This window comes from Haematobia irritans, chromosome 2 (assembly GCF_050003625.1).
Source record: "Haematobia irritans isolate KBUSLIRL chromosome 2, ASM5000362v1, whole genome shotgun sequence".
NCBI lineage: Eukaryota > Metazoa > Arthropoda > Insecta > Diptera > Muscidae > Haematobia > Haematobia irritans.
In genome coordinates, this window is record NC_134398.1 from 235,696,979 (window position 1) to 235,717,542 (window position 20,564).

The 20,564-nt window shown below is 33.9% G+C and overlaps 3 protein-coding genes and 2 long non-coding RNA genes across 9 annotated transcripts in view; 3 read left to right on the plus strand and 2 right to left on the minus strand.

The window, feature by feature from the left end:
* Positions 1-337, minus strand: part of LOC142227431 (uncharacterized) — a 30,175-nt gene extending 29,838 nt beyond the window's left edge. Inside the window, exon 1 of the mRNA XM_075297985.1 lies at positions 203-337. The gene's annotated coding sequence lies outside the window, so the exon portion shown is untranslated. The remainder of the gene's footprint in view (positions 1-202) is intronic.
* A 120-nt stretch (positions 338-457) lies between these two features.
* LOC142227432 (uncharacterized) lies at positions 458-2,290 on the plus strand. Its single transcript, XR_012719833.1, has 3 exons — positions 458-1,513; positions 1,578-1,683; positions 1,749-2,290. It is a non-coding gene; the product is annotated as an uncharacterized LOC142227432 (long non-coding RNA).
* A 1,087-nt stretch (positions 2,291-3,377) lies between these two features.
* LOC142225407 (uncharacterized) lies at positions 3,378-3,816 on the minus strand. The gene is made up of 2 exons (XR_012719270.1): positions 3,588-3,816; positions 3,378-3,530 (listed from the first exon to the last, which is right to left on the minus strand). It is a non-coding gene; the product is annotated as an uncharacterized LOC142225407 (long non-coding RNA).
* A 4,346-nt stretch (positions 3,817-8,162) lies between these two features.
* Positions 8,163-19,994, plus strand: LOC142227434 (ubiquitin-conjugating enzyme E2Q-like protein 1). 3 transcript variants are annotated; one of them, XM_075297991.1, is made up of 5 exons: positions 8,163-8,309; positions 17,226-17,580; positions 17,636-17,753; positions 18,154-18,503; positions 18,562-19,994. In XM_075297991.1, exons 2-5 carry the CDS (start codon positions 17,405-17,407, stop codon positions 18,644-18,646), a joined length of 729 nt encoding a protein of 242 aa, XP_075154106.1. In that variant the 5' UTR covers positions 8,163-8,309; positions 17,226-17,404; the 3' UTR covers positions 18,647-19,994. The 3 variants fall into 3 exon arrangements, with proteins under 3 accessions (XP_075154106.1, XP_075154104.1, XP_075154105.1); XM_075297989.1 differs by having other exon boundaries at positions 8,176-8,339; XM_075297990.1 differs by lacking the exon at positions 8,163-8,309 and adding an exon at positions 15,107-15,127.
* On the plus strand, positions 8,981-14,288 carry LOC142227433 (uncharacterized). 3 transcript variants are annotated; one of them, XM_075297986.1, is made up of 2 exons: positions 8,981-9,117; positions 10,827-14,288. In XM_075297986.1, the coding sequence occupies exon 2, from the start codon at positions 10,975-10,977 to the stop codon at positions 13,831-13,833; it is 2,859 nt and encodes a 952-aa protein (XP_075154101.1). In that variant the 5' UTR covers positions 8,981-9,117; positions 10,827-10,974; the 3' UTR covers positions 13,834-14,288. The 3 variants fall into 3 exon arrangements, with proteins under 3 accessions (XP_075154101.1, XP_075154102.1, XP_075154103.1); XM_075297987.1 differs by having other exon boundaries at positions 9,015-9,117; positions 10,830-14,288; XM_075297988.1 differs by lacking the exon at positions 8,981-9,117 and having other exon boundaries at positions 10,441-11,425; positions 11,984-14,288.
* Positions 19,995-20,564: the final 570 nt, after the last annotated feature.

Below are 20,564 nucleotides of genomic sequence, written 5' to 3' on the forward strand. Positions count from 1 at the left end.
TTGCACCGACACAATTTTTTGATTTTGCTACACACAAAGAAGAAGGAAGGGGAGATGTAACTGCGAAACTTGCAATAGGAAAAATTTGGAAATGCTATTGAAATGCAAATGTTATGGAAGCCTTTTCGAGAGTCATACTTGAATTCACATCATTATCATTATATACTTCCTCTGAAATCGACTTCTATATATATGTACATACAATTTTATTTTTTTTTTATTTTGTTTTCTTTTTCTTTCCTTCCACTTTTGACGTTTCAAGTTAATTGCATTGGTCGAATATCTTCTCAAGTCCCTTCAAATTATGTCTATTCGAGAGTTTCACATAGTCTTGGGCAAAATCGTTCACCATAGTGATTCGGACTCGTCGTTCCTTTTGTACAAAGGAACTAGTTCCTTCAAATCGTTCCATCGTTCCTTTTCGTTCCAGCTTTTTATATTTGTCATCACTGTCATCTACTAAAGACACAGATGACATTGTTTTACTTTGTGCAACGAAATTCGTGGTCAAATGAAAGATACAAAAAAATATTAAAAATTGAGTAAAATTACTCAAAATAGTTTATTGAAATATAGGAAGAAAAAATAATGAATGGAAAATTTAAAGAAGTAACTAAAGTCATTGCAAGAAATTAAGATTTTTTTGTGTATTGTGAAGAGCCTGAAATGGAACTAATGATTCTTTTGAATAGCAGCATACTAATCAATGATTTAATATACATACGCGCCAAAATGAATAAATTATCATATAGCTCAAACAAAAGTCAAAAAATCAAATTTCGATCCGCGGAACTATGGAGCGTAAGTTGAACATAAAACTAAATGACAAAAGGAACGATGAGGATGAAAGAGATGGAACTAGTGACAATCGTTCCTTTTAGTGAACCGTTCATTGGAACTAGTTCGTTCCGGAACGACACAAGACTAGTTTCACATTTCTTCGCATGAGATTATGCTACAAATTCAATATAATTTTTTGTTTTAAACACTTTTAATTTATTTACGCGTCGACTTCTTTATTTTCGAGACAATCCGGCCGCGAGGCCACTGCGATTCGGAATTGACTATACTGCGATAACTCGTAGGTTTAACTTTTGCTAGCTGTATGTGTTCTAAGTATTTTTTTTTTTTTTGACACCTCAATATCGATATTTGCTGATTCGATAATTGAATCGGTTTTTTGTGAAAAGACTACCCAATAAACACAGGATGAGCGTTTTTCAAATGCAACAACTTTTCAGTTTGAGGGTAAATATAATTTTCAACATAAATTCAACTTGACTTGAAATAGCTCATCTTCAATAAATCTTCAAACTGTTTGCGAATTACTTCCAATTTGCCAAAATGTTGACGAAATCTTTGAAAAGTTGTTGAAGATAATATGAGAAAACTTTGACAAAACACTACCCTAAAATGCAACGAAAAACCCATGTGCAACGAAGTTCGTGGTCAATTGCAAGAAATAAAAAAATGGAAAAATTTAGACAAATAACCAAATAGTTTATAAAAATAGGTAAGTGAAAATAAAAAATGAAATAAAACTTTAAGGAAGTCACTAAATGTATATCTCTTTGCAGAAAACTAAAATTATGGATTCTACGTTCTTGAAAACATTAAAAAGCAGACCGATGAAAAAATGGTGGACAATTAACTGGAACTGCTTCAAATAGTTTATAATAATTGGTACGTCAATATGAAAAATTAAATCAACACTTTAGAGAAGTCACTAAATTTAAATCTCTTTGCAGAAAACCAAAATCTTTGGATGCTACATTCTTGCAAACATTAAGAAGACGACCAATGAAAAATGAGTGGCTTATCGACAAGAAAAAGTTTCCAGAAACATTACAAGTGCAACCAATTAAAATTGTTAAAAACAACAAATTGTTGAAATCAACAACTTCTGGATGAAAATGGGCATCACATCGTCAGTTTAATTCATATGCTATTATCAGTTTAAAATGGATATTTTGTGAATTCCTTCTGCTGGAAATCAATTCTAACACGCGGTCCAGTACGTTCCTAATTTCAAATTGCCCGCTTGTTAATAAATTTTAATGCTGTTTTATGACACCAAAAGGAAGGAAAACGAATTATCAATGTAAAAGTGTTTACTAATAATGTTTAAGATATTTAAAGTTTTGTTGTTGTTTTTTTTTTGTTCTTATTTGTTGATATGTTTAATAAGATTATTATTTATCGATTGGTATTGTAGTGTATTATGTAGTGTAGTGTATTATTATATATTTTATTTTGATGAAAATGAATAAATTATTCAAAATTCATAGAATTTTGGCTTTGACTTTCAATTTGAAGTGGGGATATCATTCATACAAATTTAGGTTGAAAAGTATTTGCAACGATGTTAATTTTGAATTTGACTCGCATCGAAAATTGTTTGACAAATTATTGAGTAGCGATGCATTTCAATTTTAGGATAACACTTGAGATATTATTGCTAATGTGTTGAATTTCACTGTTGAGGGTAATGTCTGTTTTTTGTTGAGAACGCGATTTTCTCAACAATTTCTCAACTTGAATATTACACTAATCCTTTGAAAAAATGTTTGAAAAATTGTTGAAATTTAGCATTTTTCAAACGTTTGTGTTTATTGGGTAATTACTTTTTTTTGGAACCGGGTTTGTGTTTGCTACAAATGCCAAACTGATTCTTTATGCGCTTTAGTGTGTAAATATAACCATAGCGATAGGCGGTAGGCGAACACTTATTTACGTGTATTTCTTATTATTATTTTATTATTTTTTCTTGAAATAACTCTACGAATAACAAGCCATTGTATGTTTTTATTCAACTTCATTGTTTAATGTTGTCAAAGCATGCTGTATTGACAACAAAAACGCTAGGAAAAAACGTTAGTGTGTAAATATAACCATAGCGATAGGCGGTAGGCGAAACATTTTTGCCGCAACGGCAAATACCAAGCAAGGCATATTAATTAAAGGTAAAGTCACGAGCAAACGTGTGTACACCCCATGATATTTAGAAAGTCAAACTAAAATGGCAGGTCACTTAAGTTGACATTTTTTGTATGTGTAGTGTTCCCTGCCAACATTTTTTGAATTTGGGGACTCTTTTGAGAATCCCCACTACGTCGAAAACAATCATATACGACATCAAAAACTCGTCGGAAAAGCGCCGTCACTATTGAGAAGTTGTACCACGCCAAGTTACTACAAAAATGTTTCGCATGAGTGCAATTATTAGGTGCCTTTATAGATCAATTTAGAACGACGCCAATAAGAGACCCTCCAAACAATCAGAAAAAGCATATTTTAAGATAGTGGTAAAAGAATCGTTGTGGTCGAGTAAAACACGTTTGTTTAGATATTTATTAATTTGATTAATCATTTACAAATTTTTAAAAAATAACATTTATACCACTATCACATTACATTTAACATAATGTTTGGCATTAATGATGATGTTGAGTTACAAGTAGCGAGTTACATGTTGCTGCGTCTATCAACCAGTGTTTTTATTCCATGGAGGCAGCGTGTCTGTAAAATATCTGAAAAACAATCACTTTATTCCATTTGGAAAATCACCAAATTGTTCACCAATATACCTTTCACAATTTTAAGCGTATAATCTATGTTTTCAGAACTTTATTTTCGTTTTTATTTAATTAAAATATAACAAGCTGGTTGCGCTTGGCGTTTCACAAAAAAATGGCTTTTTTAACAGTAGGGATGGCAAATTACTTGCATGTACTTTTTGATGTACCTTTTCATGATGGTTGAAGTGACATTTACGAGTCTGTGGTAACGATGAGGTTGAAATGGAACTTTGAAATGCTGGCAGGGGTTGTTGTATTGTAATATTTTTGTACACAAAGAATGTAAACAAACCTACTAAACGTAAACAAAGCCTTTGACAAGATGAATGTCGATATTAGTCACCTGATTGCAAGACTTTACCTCTTTAATATGCCTTGAATACCAAGGAGTTAGAATAAGTTTTAATTTAGCGACACGCCGCTAGCCGTCACGTTATTCCGTCGCGGATTTTGAGCTTCCCATAAGAAATACACGCAAATAAGTGTTCGCCTACCGCCTATCGCTATGGTTATATTTACACACTTACAGATTATCAGTTATTCCGGACGGAATGTCGGTGGCGGTTATAAAGAGAAATATATCGATATAAACAACTTTTATCACATATTTGCACCAAAAAGCGTTAATCAATTTATCAATTATTAAGTTTTTCTCTATTTATGAATGCCTTTTTCTACAAAACGAAAGGTTTGTGCAAAGTGAGTGGATTTGACATTTCTGTTCGAAAAAATGCGAACGAATGGAGTTAGAGTAACCCAATTTTAGTGGTAACGTTACGTTTTCGTTCGCATTGATTTTCGTCTCACTTGTCGTTTGGATAGAGCTTAGAGAAACCGAAATCAGCTGATTTTCATTTTGTATGCGAACGAACAACAGAATTCGGATATCAGAAATAGGCTATAAGTTCGAGTTTAGCGGCTAATTTTCACTAAAGTCATAAAATTGCACATATTTGTTGGAGATTTCATTATAACTTGATGGGGAATATCCCAAAGCAAATTTTCACAAAGTTCCTTAAAATGGATTATTAAAGAGAAGTAATCGTGAAAAAATGACTATTTTAGCGGCTAAACTTGAACTTAATATCCACCTTTAAGGTAAATACTATATTCGCTTTTCGCGTTGAAATTTTCGTGGTTACTTTATTAAAACAGTTCAATATAAAGCAGATAAATTAACTCAATTGATGCGCAGTTTCTTGTTTATCTAGATTTTTACAAGACTTTACGGGAATAAGTTTGTTTTCATTTATAATTTTGATTATTTAAGCAAAAGTAATCGCGAAAATAAAGTGGTTTTCAACTCGAAAATCGAACATAGTACCCACCTTTACCATGGAAACTATAAATTCACATTTACTCTAAAATCACATATATGTCCAAATAATTACCGCGAGCGCGAAGGAAAAAAATTTTTATGTTATTTTCACATGTCCATGTTCTTAAAAGCCTATGTGTTTTCTTTTTTTCTATGAAACTCATTTCAATATTTTGACATATATTTTGAATATATTCCAAATTAGGTGGGTTCACAATCTAAAATTGTTGGTGGTTGTTGCTTGTTTTTACAAAATAACATTTTATTTTTCCTTGGGCAATTGATCTGCTATTCCTTTGATCCTTTGTATAGTTTCGGAACAAAAATATGGTCCGTGTTTGATTTATAAACCCGCACAAATAGTTTTTAATAAATAAATTATTTCTTAATTCACATTGCAAATGGCGCCGTGCTATAAACGCCAGTTTTTCAACACGAAAAAACAAAGTATCACAAATGGAAAAAATTTCGCAAATTTTTTGGTTGTGTATGGAGTTTCAACGCGAAAACCGAACAGAGTACCGGCCTTAAAGGGAAAACATCTCAATGGTACTCTGTCTACATGGCTGAATAAGGAGGTTGAATCACGATAACAAAAAAAAAACAAATTTCAATATGTTGTTTACAATTTTAAGAAGTCAAAATCAGCTGAAAAAAGAATCGTATGTCATTGGTAAAAGTGGCAATTATTTATTCTTTCAATTGTCCTGAAAAAATAATTCAAATCCAGAGAAAAATAAAGGTTCAAATTTAATTGCGTCACCTATGAGTTATTGTGAAGTGGATAATTCATCCGAGGAACGCCGATATGAGACCAAAGTTAAGAATGGAAGTCAGTCAAATGGATCTTCGCCATCTATTAACAAAAACAGTTTATGATGCAGTTTAAAAACTGATATGCGTGGTATTTTGGGTCTGGAATATGTTATCAAGATACTCAAGTCATCTTTGAACAATTCTCCAGCTATGAATGCGCGAGTTTGTTTGAGATGCATTTGCTATGCAGTGTCATTTGGAGAGCTGCAATCACCATAAACATATAATTTTGACATCTTAAAATTTTGTCGAAATAAAAAAATTGTAATCATATGGGGCCATGATTTAACCTTCTTGTTCAGCCATGTCTGTCTAAATATCGAAGTAGATTATCGACGGCTCAAGTGTTGCCAGGTGATTTTTGAACCTTCCCATCAAACCTTAAGAAAAAAAAAAACAAATTGTTCTAGATTTTTTCAGGTGATTTCTAGTGATACACTTCACAAATTCAATTCAACAAAAAAATATAATAATACAATATCTATATCAATTCAAAGAGCTAGTAAAACAAATTAATTCAATCAGTTTACAAAGTAGAAAAATAAATCATATACGTTATTCGCCAAATTGCAGTGTGTAAGTCGTTTAACATGTAGTTGTAAAATTATGACATCTATAATTTAAGAAATGTTTAAATATATACCCCTAAAAATCTCCCCAAACGTAAAAAAAAATTGGGGGAAAACCCCAAACCTGACAACACTGCCAAGAACAGCTGATTGGCCTTAACGCCTTTTGTACATCGTTCTAATTTTCTGTCGTCGTTACAACAAAGTGACCGGAACTGATGTCTCTCGCATCGCGAGGGGGGGTGTTGTATGAGAGGCAGTGTGCGGGGTACACGACCTGAGGCCGTGTGATCGTCGAAGGGAGGGTGTTGTACGAGAGGTGGTGCGCGGGGTACACGACCTGTGGTCGTGTGATCGTCGAAGGGAGGGTGTTGTTGAGAGCCACTTGCTCCTTCTCCACTTCACCCGTGTTTACTTGCTCCATCTCCACTACTTCACCCATGTCCACTTCCACCTTGTGCACAGCTTCAACGTATTCGATGCCTTCTGAAATTGCGCTCATTTTAATTAAACAAGTAAGAGAAGAAAGTAAGAGGTGTCTATCTTGCACCACCTTGTAGATCCATAGATCCACGTTTTCGAACTATTCAAACATGTTTGACCTTACAAAAATGTGTTCACAGCCAGACGGACAGACATGACCAGACGGACAGACAGGGACCGATTTTGGAGGACCATGTGCGCGTCTCCTGCACTAACTTATAATACCCTGTTGAGTATACATACCTCCTCCACAAGCGCCCTCATTGGCGTACTCACAAGCGCCAACGTCGTAGTCGTCCATGTACTCTACTTCCATTTTTTAAGTTTTTAATTATTTTTAAGTTTAAGTTTTTTTAAGTGAACGTTAATTCAACTGTCCAATTAAATTTCAACTTGCATTTACCGTTATCTCATAAAAACAAAAGGCGTTCCACCGCGTGTACCAATAAAAAAATCGATTTTCAATATTAATCGAAATTAATTAAATTTCGACAATCGCGAATAAAAATGTACATAAAATTGTACAGATTACACTTAGATGAAGACGCTATTGGTTTTCTTTTTAATCATTTTTGGTATTTTACAGTATTCTTTTGAAAAGTATTCCTCGTGAAATTTTAAATAGAAGTTCATACTCCCATGTTCTGATTTACGAATGCGCGAAACGCAAAACTTTGCATTTGAAATAACTTATGAACTATTCCAGGTTTTGTAGTGAAATTTCTTCCAAATAATTTTCTTATTAATAAGAACTATTTATACAAATGTCATATTATATATCATTATGGTTCACAAAATAGAGAAAATAGAAATAAAAGCGTGAAATTAATACACAAAGGTTTTTTTTGAGAGCATTCCCAACAAATACAAGGATGAGCATTTTTCACAGATAACGCCATATCAATTTGATAATGAATCCCTTATTCAACATTAATTCAAATAGCCTTGCAAATTCCTTGCTTCAATAAATTTTCCAATGGGTTTGAAGCATTAAAATGAAATTTAGATTGAAAAGTTGTTGCTAATATGTTGAAAAATCTTTGCTAAAGTGTTGAATTCCACCGTTGAGGGCAATGTCTGTTTTTTGTTTCTCAACAATTTCTAATATTGAATATTACCCTAATGCTTTGAAAGCATGTTTGAAAAATTATTGAAATTTAGTATTTTTCAAACGTTTGTGTTTATTGGGTTGAAAAATATTTTTGTGTGAAAACCCGACATTTTATTCACATTAGTTCTTTGAAAATTGTTTGAAACTACATTGAATACAAGCATTTTTCCAATCTGTGCGCTTAAATAAAAGTTGTAAAAAGAGACCCGGTTCGTTATTGTTAAAAAAGTAAACCGGTTTTAAGAAATTACTAAAATTTCGATAACTTTAATGATTCGATGATGCATACATCAGATTTTGTTTGTGGGAAAAAAGTATTAGTGTTGTAAATTTTGATTACTTTTGTCTGCTCGTTTTTACTCTATACTTTTGAATTGCGAAACGAACAGAGGAAGTATATCAGTCATTGAATAACTTAACAAAGGAACAAAGAGGTATCCCATCGATTTTTAACTCATGGGGCTGTAAGTAGAAAACTTTGATGTTATTTTCGTATATCAAGTTATCGTGTATACATTAGAGGTGGTAATACGAAAATCCGTACTCGCTCACAAAAAATATTTTACAGACTCCCACTCACGAGTGGAATTATTCACGCATACTCGCGATCAGCGTTGCCACTACGAAATTTTATTTTGGACCAAAATTTTTCCAAAATCGGACCAAAATTCCCTCCAGCGGACCAAATTTCCAATTTCGAAGAAAAATGCGTTAAAAAATAATTTCATTCTTCGTTGAGCCTTTGCTGTGTAGACATCGTTCCTTGCTTGTGAAGAGAAACCTTTTTGATTTTGTATTCAGTTCTAACTGTGTGCATTGATTTGAATACTGTTGGACAATTTCATTGTCTTGTTGGTGGTTGTTATTTTGTGTATCTGGTGTGAGTGGTTGTGCAAAATTAACCGCTGGCCTTAGTGGTGGCCATGGAAAGTGGTGTGGAGGAGAAGGCTGGGCCTTCTAAGTCCATGATTGTTTGTCATATTGATACTGACAAAAAATGTGACAATAAAAAGAAACTGACGAAACCTATAAAAGGCAGAAATGTTAGACCTGCGATTATTAATAATTGTGAAGTAGCTGAAACGGGGGTTGACGAGGCTATGAATGTTGATGTGATTGTTAATGATGGTGATGGTGGTATTGCGGCGAAAAATGCGAGACCGCGAGAAGAAATGGTGGTACATGAAAGCAAAAAAAGAAGAGTGAATGATTCGTTGGTGAGATATTCGAATAATCATAAAGGTGAGCCACACGTATTGGTAGACACCTCTGAGGTAGATAATGGTACTAACAAAAAAGTTAAAAATGGTCTCTATTTTGTACAGAAAATAAGAGACATTAAGTCTGACGAGTTTGACAAGATCAAGAAGATCGATGCAATTGGTGTTACGTTATATAAATTAACGTTTGAGGATGTTGAATCAGCCAATAAATTTTTAGACAATGAAGAGTTGAGGAAAAGAAAGTTGAGGGCCTTTGTCCCCAGAAACTTTGTTGAAACTTTCGGTGTCATTAGAAATGTGCCTTTATGCTATAGTGAACAAGAGATTTTAGAAAATGCAACTTCAAGTATCAATATTACTTCTGTTAAACGTTTTACCAGGCGCGATGAAAAAGAGGTGGGTGTTTTTCATCCAACTGAAACAGTCAAAATTGGCTTTGCGGGTGATGATCACCCTAGTTGGATAGTGTTTGAAAAGTCTGTTCTGGTTGTCAGCACATACTATCCTGCTATCAGACAGTGTTACAACTGTGGTCGCTTGGGCCATACTAAACTGGGTTGTCGGTCGAAGAAACGATGTATAAAATGTGGTGCTGATAGTGAAGTCTGCAATGGCCAATGTGGTGGTAAAAAATGCATTCTGTGTAAGGCTGAAGGCCATCTTGCTAGTGACAAGGAAATTTGTCCGAGCTGGATAAAAGAAATAGAAACCAACAAGATTATGACGCGTAAAAAGATGTCAAAACGTGAGGTACTTCAGAAATACAACAACCAAAATCGTTTTGATCTTTTAGCTGATGATGACAGTTTTCCGGAATTATCTAATGGAAGGAATAGAAAGAAGACTGCCCCAGTGAGGGAGGATATGAGAGACAGAGATGTTAATCAAATTTTAACCCCATACACTTATAGCTCTGTGGCTAAGAGGCAGAGAAAAGAATATGTTCATCGCACCGGTGTGCAAACTCATCCGAGGATGTTTCCGGAAACGCAGCCCTCATCGCCTGTTTATATGACAAGTGAGCTGAGAGTCAGTGAACTCGAGAAAGTCACCAGTGAGATGCTGGCTTTCATGATGGACTTTTTCAAGATGTCTGGTAACACTGTTGCTATAGATGCTGCTAATCATTTTAATTCGCGCCTGGTAAAATGTGGTTTGGTGCCTCAATCTTCTAATTCTAGTCTTTTATCTAATTCTTCATTTTATGGTAAAGATACTACAGTATAATGTGCAGTCGTTTACAAAAAACAAGAATTATCTAGAATTTTATGCGAATAACTACAACTTTGACATTTTAGTGCTGTCTGAAATTTTTTCTGAAAACAGAGATAATAGAAATAGAATGATTAATTTCAATCTTGTTCAGAAATTCAGACCTGATGGCTATGGGGGTGTAGCCATTGCTCTGAGGAAATATATAAAATTTTCCAGAATCGTATTTGAAACTGAATTTGACATAATAATTGTCAAAACCAGTAATCTTCATACAAATTTTACAATTGCGTCGGTTTACTTCCCTCCGTCTATGCCATTGTATATTCTGGCTGGTGAAGTAGGAAGACTATGCAATTTTTTAGATAGACATGAGAATGTTATTCTGATGGGAGACTTCAATGCTCGTAACACTGTTTGGGGAGATAATATCTCCAATAGAAAAGGGAAAGAACTGGAAACCATTTTTAGCTACTCTAGATTAAAATGCATCAATTCCAATAACATCACTTTCAGAAGGAATGACGAGTCTGATGGTTCGGTGCTCGATCTCACTTTCATTAGTACATGTTTGGAGGGAACATGGACTGTGAGCGACTGTTATCTTGGTGGCAGCAGACACTTTCCCATTACGGTTGTCATAGATTCAAGGAAAAAATCAAAGATGAAATTTCTATCCAAAAATAAACTTCTGATGTCGCTTTCGAAGTTGGAGCTTGAGCCGGATTTGGATAGTATACAAAAGTCTATGAAAGATGAAGTTGAGTATGCCTCATATGTTGTTCCAGATGGACGTAGCCCAAAGTTTTGGTGGAGTGAGGAACTCAAGGTTGGGTTTCGCAGGCAGTGGGCGGCTGCTAAGAAAGCCAGGCTTTTTCCCTCGTATAACAATCTTGAAGATGCTAGAAAAGCGACTGAGCACTGGAAGAATATGGTGGCTGAGGCCAAGAAAAAGTGTTATCTTGCCAAACTAGATGAAATCAACAAGTCTCCCAACACTAAAAATGCCTGGAAGTTTATTAATAACATCCGTGGAAGAAATAATCCTACTAGATCTATTTGGAATGATGAAAATAATGCTGTATACTTGGAGCACCTTAAAAATCAAGTTACTGGTGAGAATGTGATTATTGATTTTCCTTTGGTTAATCACTTCATTGAACCATTTGATTTTGAAGAGTTTATTTTGTGTCTATCTGGAAAAAGGTCTCAGTCGGCTGGAGGACATGATGGAATAACGTATAATATGATTAAATCTCTCTCGGGCATTTCCAAACGCGCTTTGTTAACAGCTATGAACAATGCTTTTTTGACTAACACCATTCGAGATGATTGGAGAATTATAAAAATTGTGCCTATACCAAAACCGAAAAAGAATCATAATGACCCTAAAAACTTTCGGCCAATATCATTGATATCGGTGTTTCTAAAATGTATTAATTTAATGGTGAAAGAAAGAATCTCAGTACACTTTGACAGTGTGGATATTATACCCAGAAGATCATTTGCATACAAAAAGAATTCTTCCACAAGTACATGTATTAATGAACTCTTGCATAGAGTTGCCTTGCTTAAGGCCAACAACTTCAAGGTTGTTATTCTGTCTCTTGATATATGTGATGCTTATAATTGTGTCAAGATTGATATGCTACAGAGAAAACTCATCCTTTCAGGTTTGGATACTGCGTACTGTAACTGGATCATTAATTTTCTCTCTCACAGAATACTGAAGTTGAGTAATTCGGAGGTGTCTGTGTACAATGGGTTGCCACAAGGTAGTTGTCTGTCGCCACTGCTGTTTAACTTATACACTGCCAGTCTTCATACCCTTGAGGATGGCAATACAACTATTTTTCAATATGCAGATGACTTCATCATAATGTCGTATCACCGTGATTTTGCTGAGGCTAGATCGAACCTTATTGACAAGGTAAGAGAATTCATGGACACCTGTAGAAATCTTAATTTATCCTTTAATCCATCCAAATCGAACACAATGTATTTTGCTAAAAATGGTTTTAAAAATATTGATATGGTTATCGATGGTACTAGAGTTGAGCAGACGAAAAAACTGCGATTTCTAGGCAGAATTGTCACGAATTCCTTGTCGATAAAGGACCATTATGATTCTATTTCAAAGGAGACGCAGAATTGTGTAAACATGCTTAAGTGCCTCACTTCTATTCGAGGGGGTTTGCATCCCAATGTTGCGTTGAATGTGTATAAAAGCATTGTTAGATCAAAGATAGAATATGTGAGAACCACAGCGGCAGATGCCCCGAAGAGTATTAATAAAAGAGTGGAAAGATTACAGACTGACATGTTAAGGAGAAGTCTAGGTGTTGCCAGATCTTCCCCCACACATATTGTTTATGCATTGGCTCATGAACTCCCCCCAGAGTTTAGAGCAGTGTACCTGACAGCGAAAGAACTCATTAAGGTGCAATCCAGAGATAAGGTGCTGTATGATCTAGTGTCTGATAATCCAAAAGTCAACTCCAGCTACAGTTACGTATATTATGAATTTCCTCAAATTTTTGATAGTATTGAGCACATTTCTAACTCCTTGACATCTAGAAAAGTTACTGTCAGACTCAACCTATTGCCTAATGGGAAGAATAACTATCCCATAGATATATTAAAGTCCATCTACCTCAGCGAAATTGATGGCTATAAAAATTTTAATTTTACTATTTTTGCTACTGATGCTTCTGTTTCTACTAACTCTATTGGCTGTGGTATTGTCAATGTATCCACAAATCAACGATTTCTTTTCAGAATTGGTTTTGCTGCCTCATCCACTTTTGGGGAACTATGGGCATTAGTCAAGGCTCTGGAGATTGCCATTGAACATGAAGATGACAAGTGTGTACTGTTCACGGATAGCCTTGCTGCATGCAAGATTATTGCCAGTGAAAACACCAACAACTACATTGCCGCTACATTTCATCAAAAACTTCAAGATTCTAACATCAATAAATGCCATATTGTCTGGATTCCTGGTCATAGAGGACTGAACATAAATGAGTTAGCAGATGAAACAGCCAAACTTGCTGCAGAGTGTGGGGCACCCCTTAACCCTAAACTCACTCCTGAAGAAGGCCTAAACAAAATCCGAACAGCTCTATGGAATAATTGGAATTTAGAATTCAAGAAAATTTCTCTCTGCAAAAGCATCAAAGCCAGCAAATTATTTGAAGATGTTAGAATAAAGCCGTGGTTTTCGAAGTATATGTTCAACCCCCAAGAAACCAAAATCATCAATCGATTGCACACAGCCCGTACGTATGACAAACCTTTTCTTTTAAAAATTGGAGCTATCAGCTCAGATGTCTGCAACGAATGTTTGGATGCGGAATCAACACATCATACAATTTTTGATTGTACAAAATTCGATGCTCTAAGACTGAAATACAATTTAACTAATCGTTTTACTGATGTTTATGACATCCTGGCTACAAAGGACATAGATTTATATAAATCTCTCGTTAATTTTATTATTGAAACTAACGTTTCAATTTAATTACTTGATTGAATCAACAAGACTGATATGGAATTCATCTGTGATATTTTATGGCTTACGCCTAATCGATTTAAACTAACAACAAACCTAACCTGTGATATTTATAAGCCTGATACATTTATGCCGTCGTCACATTTACAATAATAATTGACTAATTGACTATCATTTATATTTTGAATAACTGATCCTAAACTTTTGTCATGGCGAAACATATGCACTATTTATACCACTCACACCTGATAATTAGAGTCTACTCATATCGGGTTCGATAGCTTCTAATCGGGGCTTTTTTGGCTCAACGAAAGTGTTCATTTGTTTATTTCCGGTGTAGTTTGGGTCTACATCGATCGGTGTATATAACCTGGCCTTTTAATGTCGAAGAGACATTGCCATTAATTAATCAAAACCCAAAAAAAAAAAAAAAAAAAAAAAAAATAATTTATTGTTGTACATAGTGCTTTTATTAAAAAAGTTAAATACTTTTCAATTTAAAAAAATAGACTTTTTGAAAAGGTCGAAGTCAATTTTAGTTGACATCAACACAAAATTTTCATTCGATTTTCTGTGATTGAAATGGTATCTAATCCCACACTGAAAAAAAGCATTCACGGCTCCAAAGATTTTGTCTTTACGCTTATGATTTTGGGATCGATTCCGAGCCAAAGAAACAGGGAATAGAATACAAGTGAAAACTATTTTATGTTTCAAGTAAAAAACGACTTTAAAACGACTTCCTATTTTTAAAAGCTTTTAGTTTTAAAGTCAAGATACAAAACGTCAACAATGTTTAATTAATTTTGAATATTTTTTCAGGAGTATTAAAGCCATTTTGACTTTAGTAAAACGAAATTTTTCATTTTAGGATACCTAATTTTATGTCGAATCACTTAACTATAAGGACAAACCGACTTCATTGAAAAGTTTATAGACTTTTGGATAAGGAAAAAATTTTATTTCAGAGAAATACGTCTTCTATGCTAAACAAAATTCGCATTCGTATTTTAAGCACATGAAATCTTTGGCCTCCCGGCAATATTTTTATATTTATTATTGAATATGTGATAGATTTTTAAATACTAGAAAAAATTTATAAATTTTACCAAATTTATGAAAATGGACCAAAATGGGCCAAATTCCGTTTGGTCCGACCATCGGACCAATTTTAAAAATTAGAAATCTTTTGGACCAATTTTGGTCCGATCGGACCAAAACGGCAACGCTGCTCGCGATCCAAAATGCTCTCGCGTTTAGAACTGTTACTCACAAAAACTTAAAATCAGTTTTTGACCCCAAGGTAGTATTTTAGGGCCTTTACTTTTTATTTTATTTATTAATGACATAGGTAAATGTTTTCGTTTTGCTAAGTATTTGATCTACGCAGATGATATTAAGATATTTTTGAATGTATCATGTTTAGAGGACACGTTACTGCTTCAGGATGACTTGAATAGGCTTGTTGTTTGGTGTAGTGAGAATCATTTGCCGTTGAATGTTGAGAAGTGTTATTTTCTTCCTTATTGTCGGGGTAATATGCGCGTTTCTTCGAATTATTGCATTCATGATCAGTCTTCGAAAGTGATTGATAGGATCTTAGATCTAGGTGTTTATTTTGATAGTAAGCTAAATTTCAAATCCCATATTGATTATATCTTGCCTAAGGCATATTCTACTTTTGCATTTATTAAAAGGAATAGTAAGGATTTCATCAGTCCATATACCCTCAAGATTTTATATACTTCGTTTGTCAGATCAAAGTTGGAATATGCGTCAAAATTAGTACATTTTTAAGTAGAACATTTTAGAAGTATATATACAAATTAGAAATTAGCGAGTCTGTAAGGATTATATTGTGAATTATCCAAAGACTGAATAAATAAATATAGATGCGAATAAGGTATAAAAATGGTAAGTCGCCGTTAAATACAGGGTATACTTGGCGAACCTGATTAAAAACGTGTGTTTCAAATCGTGAGCGTTATTATTTGGAAGCGAATTGAGCGTGAGTATTTTCGTGAGCGAACAGATTATTTTCGCATTTGAAGAAGATTTAATATTAACAACACGCATAATCCACTGCGACCATCAGCGTGATTTGTTTAGGTTTTTATTACATAGAAGAAGATTTAATATTAACAAAACATTTTGAAAGATTCGGTTTCGGCCGAGTTTCGCCCAACGTCATTTCGGTTCGGTCACTAAAATCTACTTCGATCGAGATCTCACATTTCTAAATTTTCGGTATACCCACATTTCTAACTTTTAGTAGTATTAATAATATTAGAAAAATAGATTCGCGCAGTCATATCGAACAATAGTTTTTATTTGGAAAGCTCCAGAACAATTATTGAATGTATGGTGTTTACTGAGAGTTTCTTTACACTTTGAAACGAAGAAAAAATCTAACATCAGTAAGGAGTCTCCAGACACCCCAAGTCTGATTGAATCGAACTCAATTGAAAAATAAAATTAAAAATAGAAATTATGAAAATAATTGAAGTATTTATTAGTCGACTTTTGTGCCCCAAACGTTGACACCTTAGCGCCGATATGCATTGCAAAGGCATAGAATGCAAACCCACCTATTTTATTGAGTTGATTTTCTCGATTTCGTTAACTGTGAATCTATCGAATATCTATTAATTATAAATTAAATCTGGTTTAAATTTGTATTAATATTGTATTGTATTAATATTAATATATAATTGAATACGATTATTATATGGACATCAGAGAAAAGAAACAGTACACCGATACCTTCCGGTGAACTGGGTATTTACTTGCATTTGCAGTGAAAATGTTACTTCTTAGTTCCGATGTGAGTGACAACAACGGGGTAGGAAACCACCCTTTACAAAATACTTCGTGTTGCCCCAGATTTCTTTCTTTCTCTCTATCTGTCTATCAACTGATGACATTTCTGAGTGTTTCAAAGCTTCTCTAAGAGCTTCCACTGCAATGTGAAACGCCGTTCGGACTCGGCTATAAAAAGGAGGTCCCTGTTATTGAGCTTAACATAGAAACGGGCAGCAGACAGTGATATGAGAGAAGTTCATCACTGTGGTATCACAATGGACGAAGCCTGCAATGTCGGGCTGCCACTATACCTGACTTAACCCAATCTTATATTTATACTGCTGCGTATAGTACATTGAGTTAGAAAACAGATATAACTTTGATTGTTTCTGGCGAGCTGGAATTCGCCAATAGTGAAGTTATGTCAGGTTGCGGTTAAAAGTGCACGTTCAGTTTTAGATTAGTGGGGGATTGTTGAATGAACTCGTTATATTTAATATGCATGGCCGAGACAAATAGTGTGTATTAGATTAACTTTTTAACCTTATATTTTTTTTCAAATTTTGAATTAATATAATCGGAAAAATTTCATTTTATAGACATCTGGTGAGATGCGCCATCTAAGACTGAATACAACTTAACAACCATTGCCTACAGAGGAATCTTTAAAAGCACGTTTAAATCTAATAAATTTTAAGCTTATTTGCTTCTTGTAACCACCGACAGGCGTACGAAATTACTTCGTTTTATAGGAATTGACGTTTGGTTGTAGCAAATAATGTCACGATCAAAGGATAAGGTCGTATCTTCACTGCGAAAGATTTTTAAGAGCAATAACGTTTCCAAGGATGAAAACCCTGAAGAGAAGAAAAATATAGACGCCGACGCAACAGCTAAAAAACCAGCCCCATTTCCCGAATCTCCAGGAAAACGAATGCGTCGTATGGATAAAAAGTAATATGTTTTGTTATTGCAATGCAACACTGTTTAAACCTCCATGATATTTCAGAATTAAGCCAATGCCAATGAATCCTACACCGGATTTTAGTGTACGGGCTCGCAGACTCATGAAAGAATACAAGGAAATTCAAAAGGTTCAGAGTTCCAGAAACGATTCTGTTTTTACAGTAAGTGAACTTAATTTAAAATAAGCAATATTGAACGTGGTGCAATGCTTAGCATGCCCGCCTATCATACATAGGGTTGTGGGTTCAATCCCAGTTTGGACCAAAATACCATAAAGTTTTTTTTTGTGGATTATCCCCTCTCAGTAATGTAATACCATTTATTACTTACAATAATAGGAAAAATAAGTCTGACTTTTGGTCATATCTAACATATAATGTAATGCTTTTATTTATTGAAACTCTCCCCAAAAGTGTTATTTATTTGATTTGCATGCTAAATTTGTATTAAAACGAAACAATAAAACATTCCTCGCATCGGTATAGCTAAAGATACCATTGTGTAATTCTTAGAATTAAATGTTGTTGTTCCCAATTTAATCTTTACTTACCTTATTAACAGGTGGAACTAATTAATGATAACCTCTACGAATGGTATGCTTGTTTACATACCGTTGACCCGGACTCTAAGTTGGCAAAAGATATGGTAGAACTTAATGTACCATTCATATTGTTGCATTTGACATTTCCCGATAACTTCCCATTTGCCCCACCGTTTATGCGCGTTGTAGAACCGCATATAGAAAAAGGATATGTAATGGATGGCGGAGCTATTTGCATGGAACTTTTAACACCACGTGGATGGGCCAGTGCATATACAGTGGAAGCCTTGCTTATGCAGTTTGCAGCTAGCCTGGTAAAAGGACAAGGCCGCATTATGCGAAAAACCAAAAATACAAAGGAATTCAGCAGGTTCGTACAAAATCACTGATATTTAAAACAGCATATTTTACGTGTATTTTGTTTTTAGACGCAGAGCTGAAGAAGCTTTTCGTTCACTGGTAAAAACCCATGAAAAATACGGCTGGGTAACTCCATCATTATCCGATGGATAAATAATTTGAATTAATAAGGTTATGATTCATATACCAATGCTTTATGCGTGTAAACTTTTTTCTTTATGTCGCATAGGTTTTCACCCCAAATTTGTCCAATTCATTTCTTTATATTGTCATAGCTGTTTGAACATTCTTTTTATATTTATAAACCTGTTTCCTTCGATATAACCCTGTCATTTATCAACATCACGTGGCAATTCCACTAAGATCGCGTTCTTTCTCTCCCAGCCTAATGGCAAAGTTATTGAAGTTGAGTAGGAAATATTTTGTGCTTCCAGGCTGAGGCTGTGCGAAGCCTCCATATAGTACTGTTTTATCTAAACTCTCGCATTCACAAATATATATCTATATTTGTAAGCTTTTAATATAAGTAACATAATTTATATGACAGGTATTGGAATACCTCAACTTTCAATCAAAAGTTTCTTTTTCTCCATTTAGTGTGATATTAATGGAATATGTCTATGAATTCCAAACAAAAAAAAAAAACAAAGTGTGGATTGATTTGCTTCCCACAACTTGTTGAATCTCATATACCAAAAATATTAGTATATTAAGCGCCCTCCATGTCTTAGGTACATATATGTAAGTCATTTAGATAAAATTAAAAATCAAATGAAAAATCAAAATTGCTCACATTGCTTAGCCCACTCATTTTAGGATTGTCATGGGGCAATTATTTAAGGAACAATACCATTGCAGAAGTCCCTGAGATGGTTATTTCACATATAGCAGTATTTTAATTTAAGTTTCCACATTCATCAAACCAAAGAACGAATGAAATTGAAATTTTGTTTTCATTTACTCAGCATACCTTTTTAAATATCCACACTCATACGATTGCCAACATGACCAACAATTTGACACATTAACGTTGGAGTCTAATCAACTTATTCCAATGACCCTTACTAACGTTTGCGACCTTTTATAAGTATGAATATTCTGGAATTTACTGCAATTGCATTTTATGCAATTTTTTATTATTAAAAAATACGATAAAATTTACTCTTTCGAATAAAAAGTGAAGCCAGATTAATCAATAGCTGTTGAACTCACGTGGTTATATAATCATACTTAGTCAAATATTTAAAATAAAGAAGAAATTTCGAGAGAACATTTTGCGGATGTGGTTTCGACTCACGTAAATAATTTAAAGAGTGTAAGGTAGTACTTAAGGTATCTTTTTCTTTATTCTTACTGGAGTCTTTATTTTTTGTGATTAAAGTTTTAGTTTTGCAATAGAAAAATTGAAATGTAAAATATTTATTAATTTACTATATATGTTATGCAGATTCCATGTGAAATAAAACTTTTTGTAATAGAATAAAATGTGTGAAGTTTCAAACGAGTGTCTCCGATTACCTTCTCTCGTTCTGTAGAGAAATATAGGAAAAGGTTTGTATTTAAATTCCGATTTAATCTTTATTTTTACTTGGGCTTTTTGGTCAATTTGTTTTTTATTTTTTAGTAAATAAAACAAATTGTTTTCATTGTATTTTTCTCGACCTTTCGCTGCCGTGAATTTTCAGCTTCTTCATCAGGAGAGTGTTTATTTGGATTTTCTGGAGATAATCTCAAAGGAATGGAATAAATTCTGTGGACTTTTGACAAATGTCTTGTTTCTGTATGTCGAATAAAAGCTTTCTTTCGTATTTCAAACGAAAGAAAATTGATTTTGGTTTCTCTATGTCGAAAAGCAAGTCACTTCAAATTTTGTTGTCGAATTGGAAACGGACGTATATCATAGGTGTCAAGGAAAGAGTAAAAAAAAATGTATGGTAATTTTTTAAGAAAATACGATATAAGTCCTCTTGCAAGAAGTCCTAGCCTGAGTTTCGTAGAACTTGTGAGTATATCATAATCATTTTTTGATGTCATTTTTTGGCGATGCGTTTTTTTGTGTGATTTTTTTAAC

Coding starts and splice junctions, on each gene's coding strand:
- LOC142227433 (XM_075297986.1), top strand. CDS start 10,975: ATGAAATTTCTATCCAAAAATAAACTTCTGATGTCGCTTTCGAAGTTG.
- LOC142227434 (XM_075297991.1), top strand. CDS start 17,405: ATGTCACGATCAAAGGATAAGGTCGTATCTTCACTGCGAAAGATTTTT. Junction 17,754..18,153: donor GAAACGATTCTGTTTTTACA/GTAAGTGAACTT, acceptor CCTTATTAACAG/GTGGAACTAATTAATGATAA. Junction 18,504..18,561: donor AATACAAAGGAATTCAGCAG/GTTCGTACAAAA, acceptor TTTTGTTTTTAG/ACGCAGAGCTGAAGAAGCTT.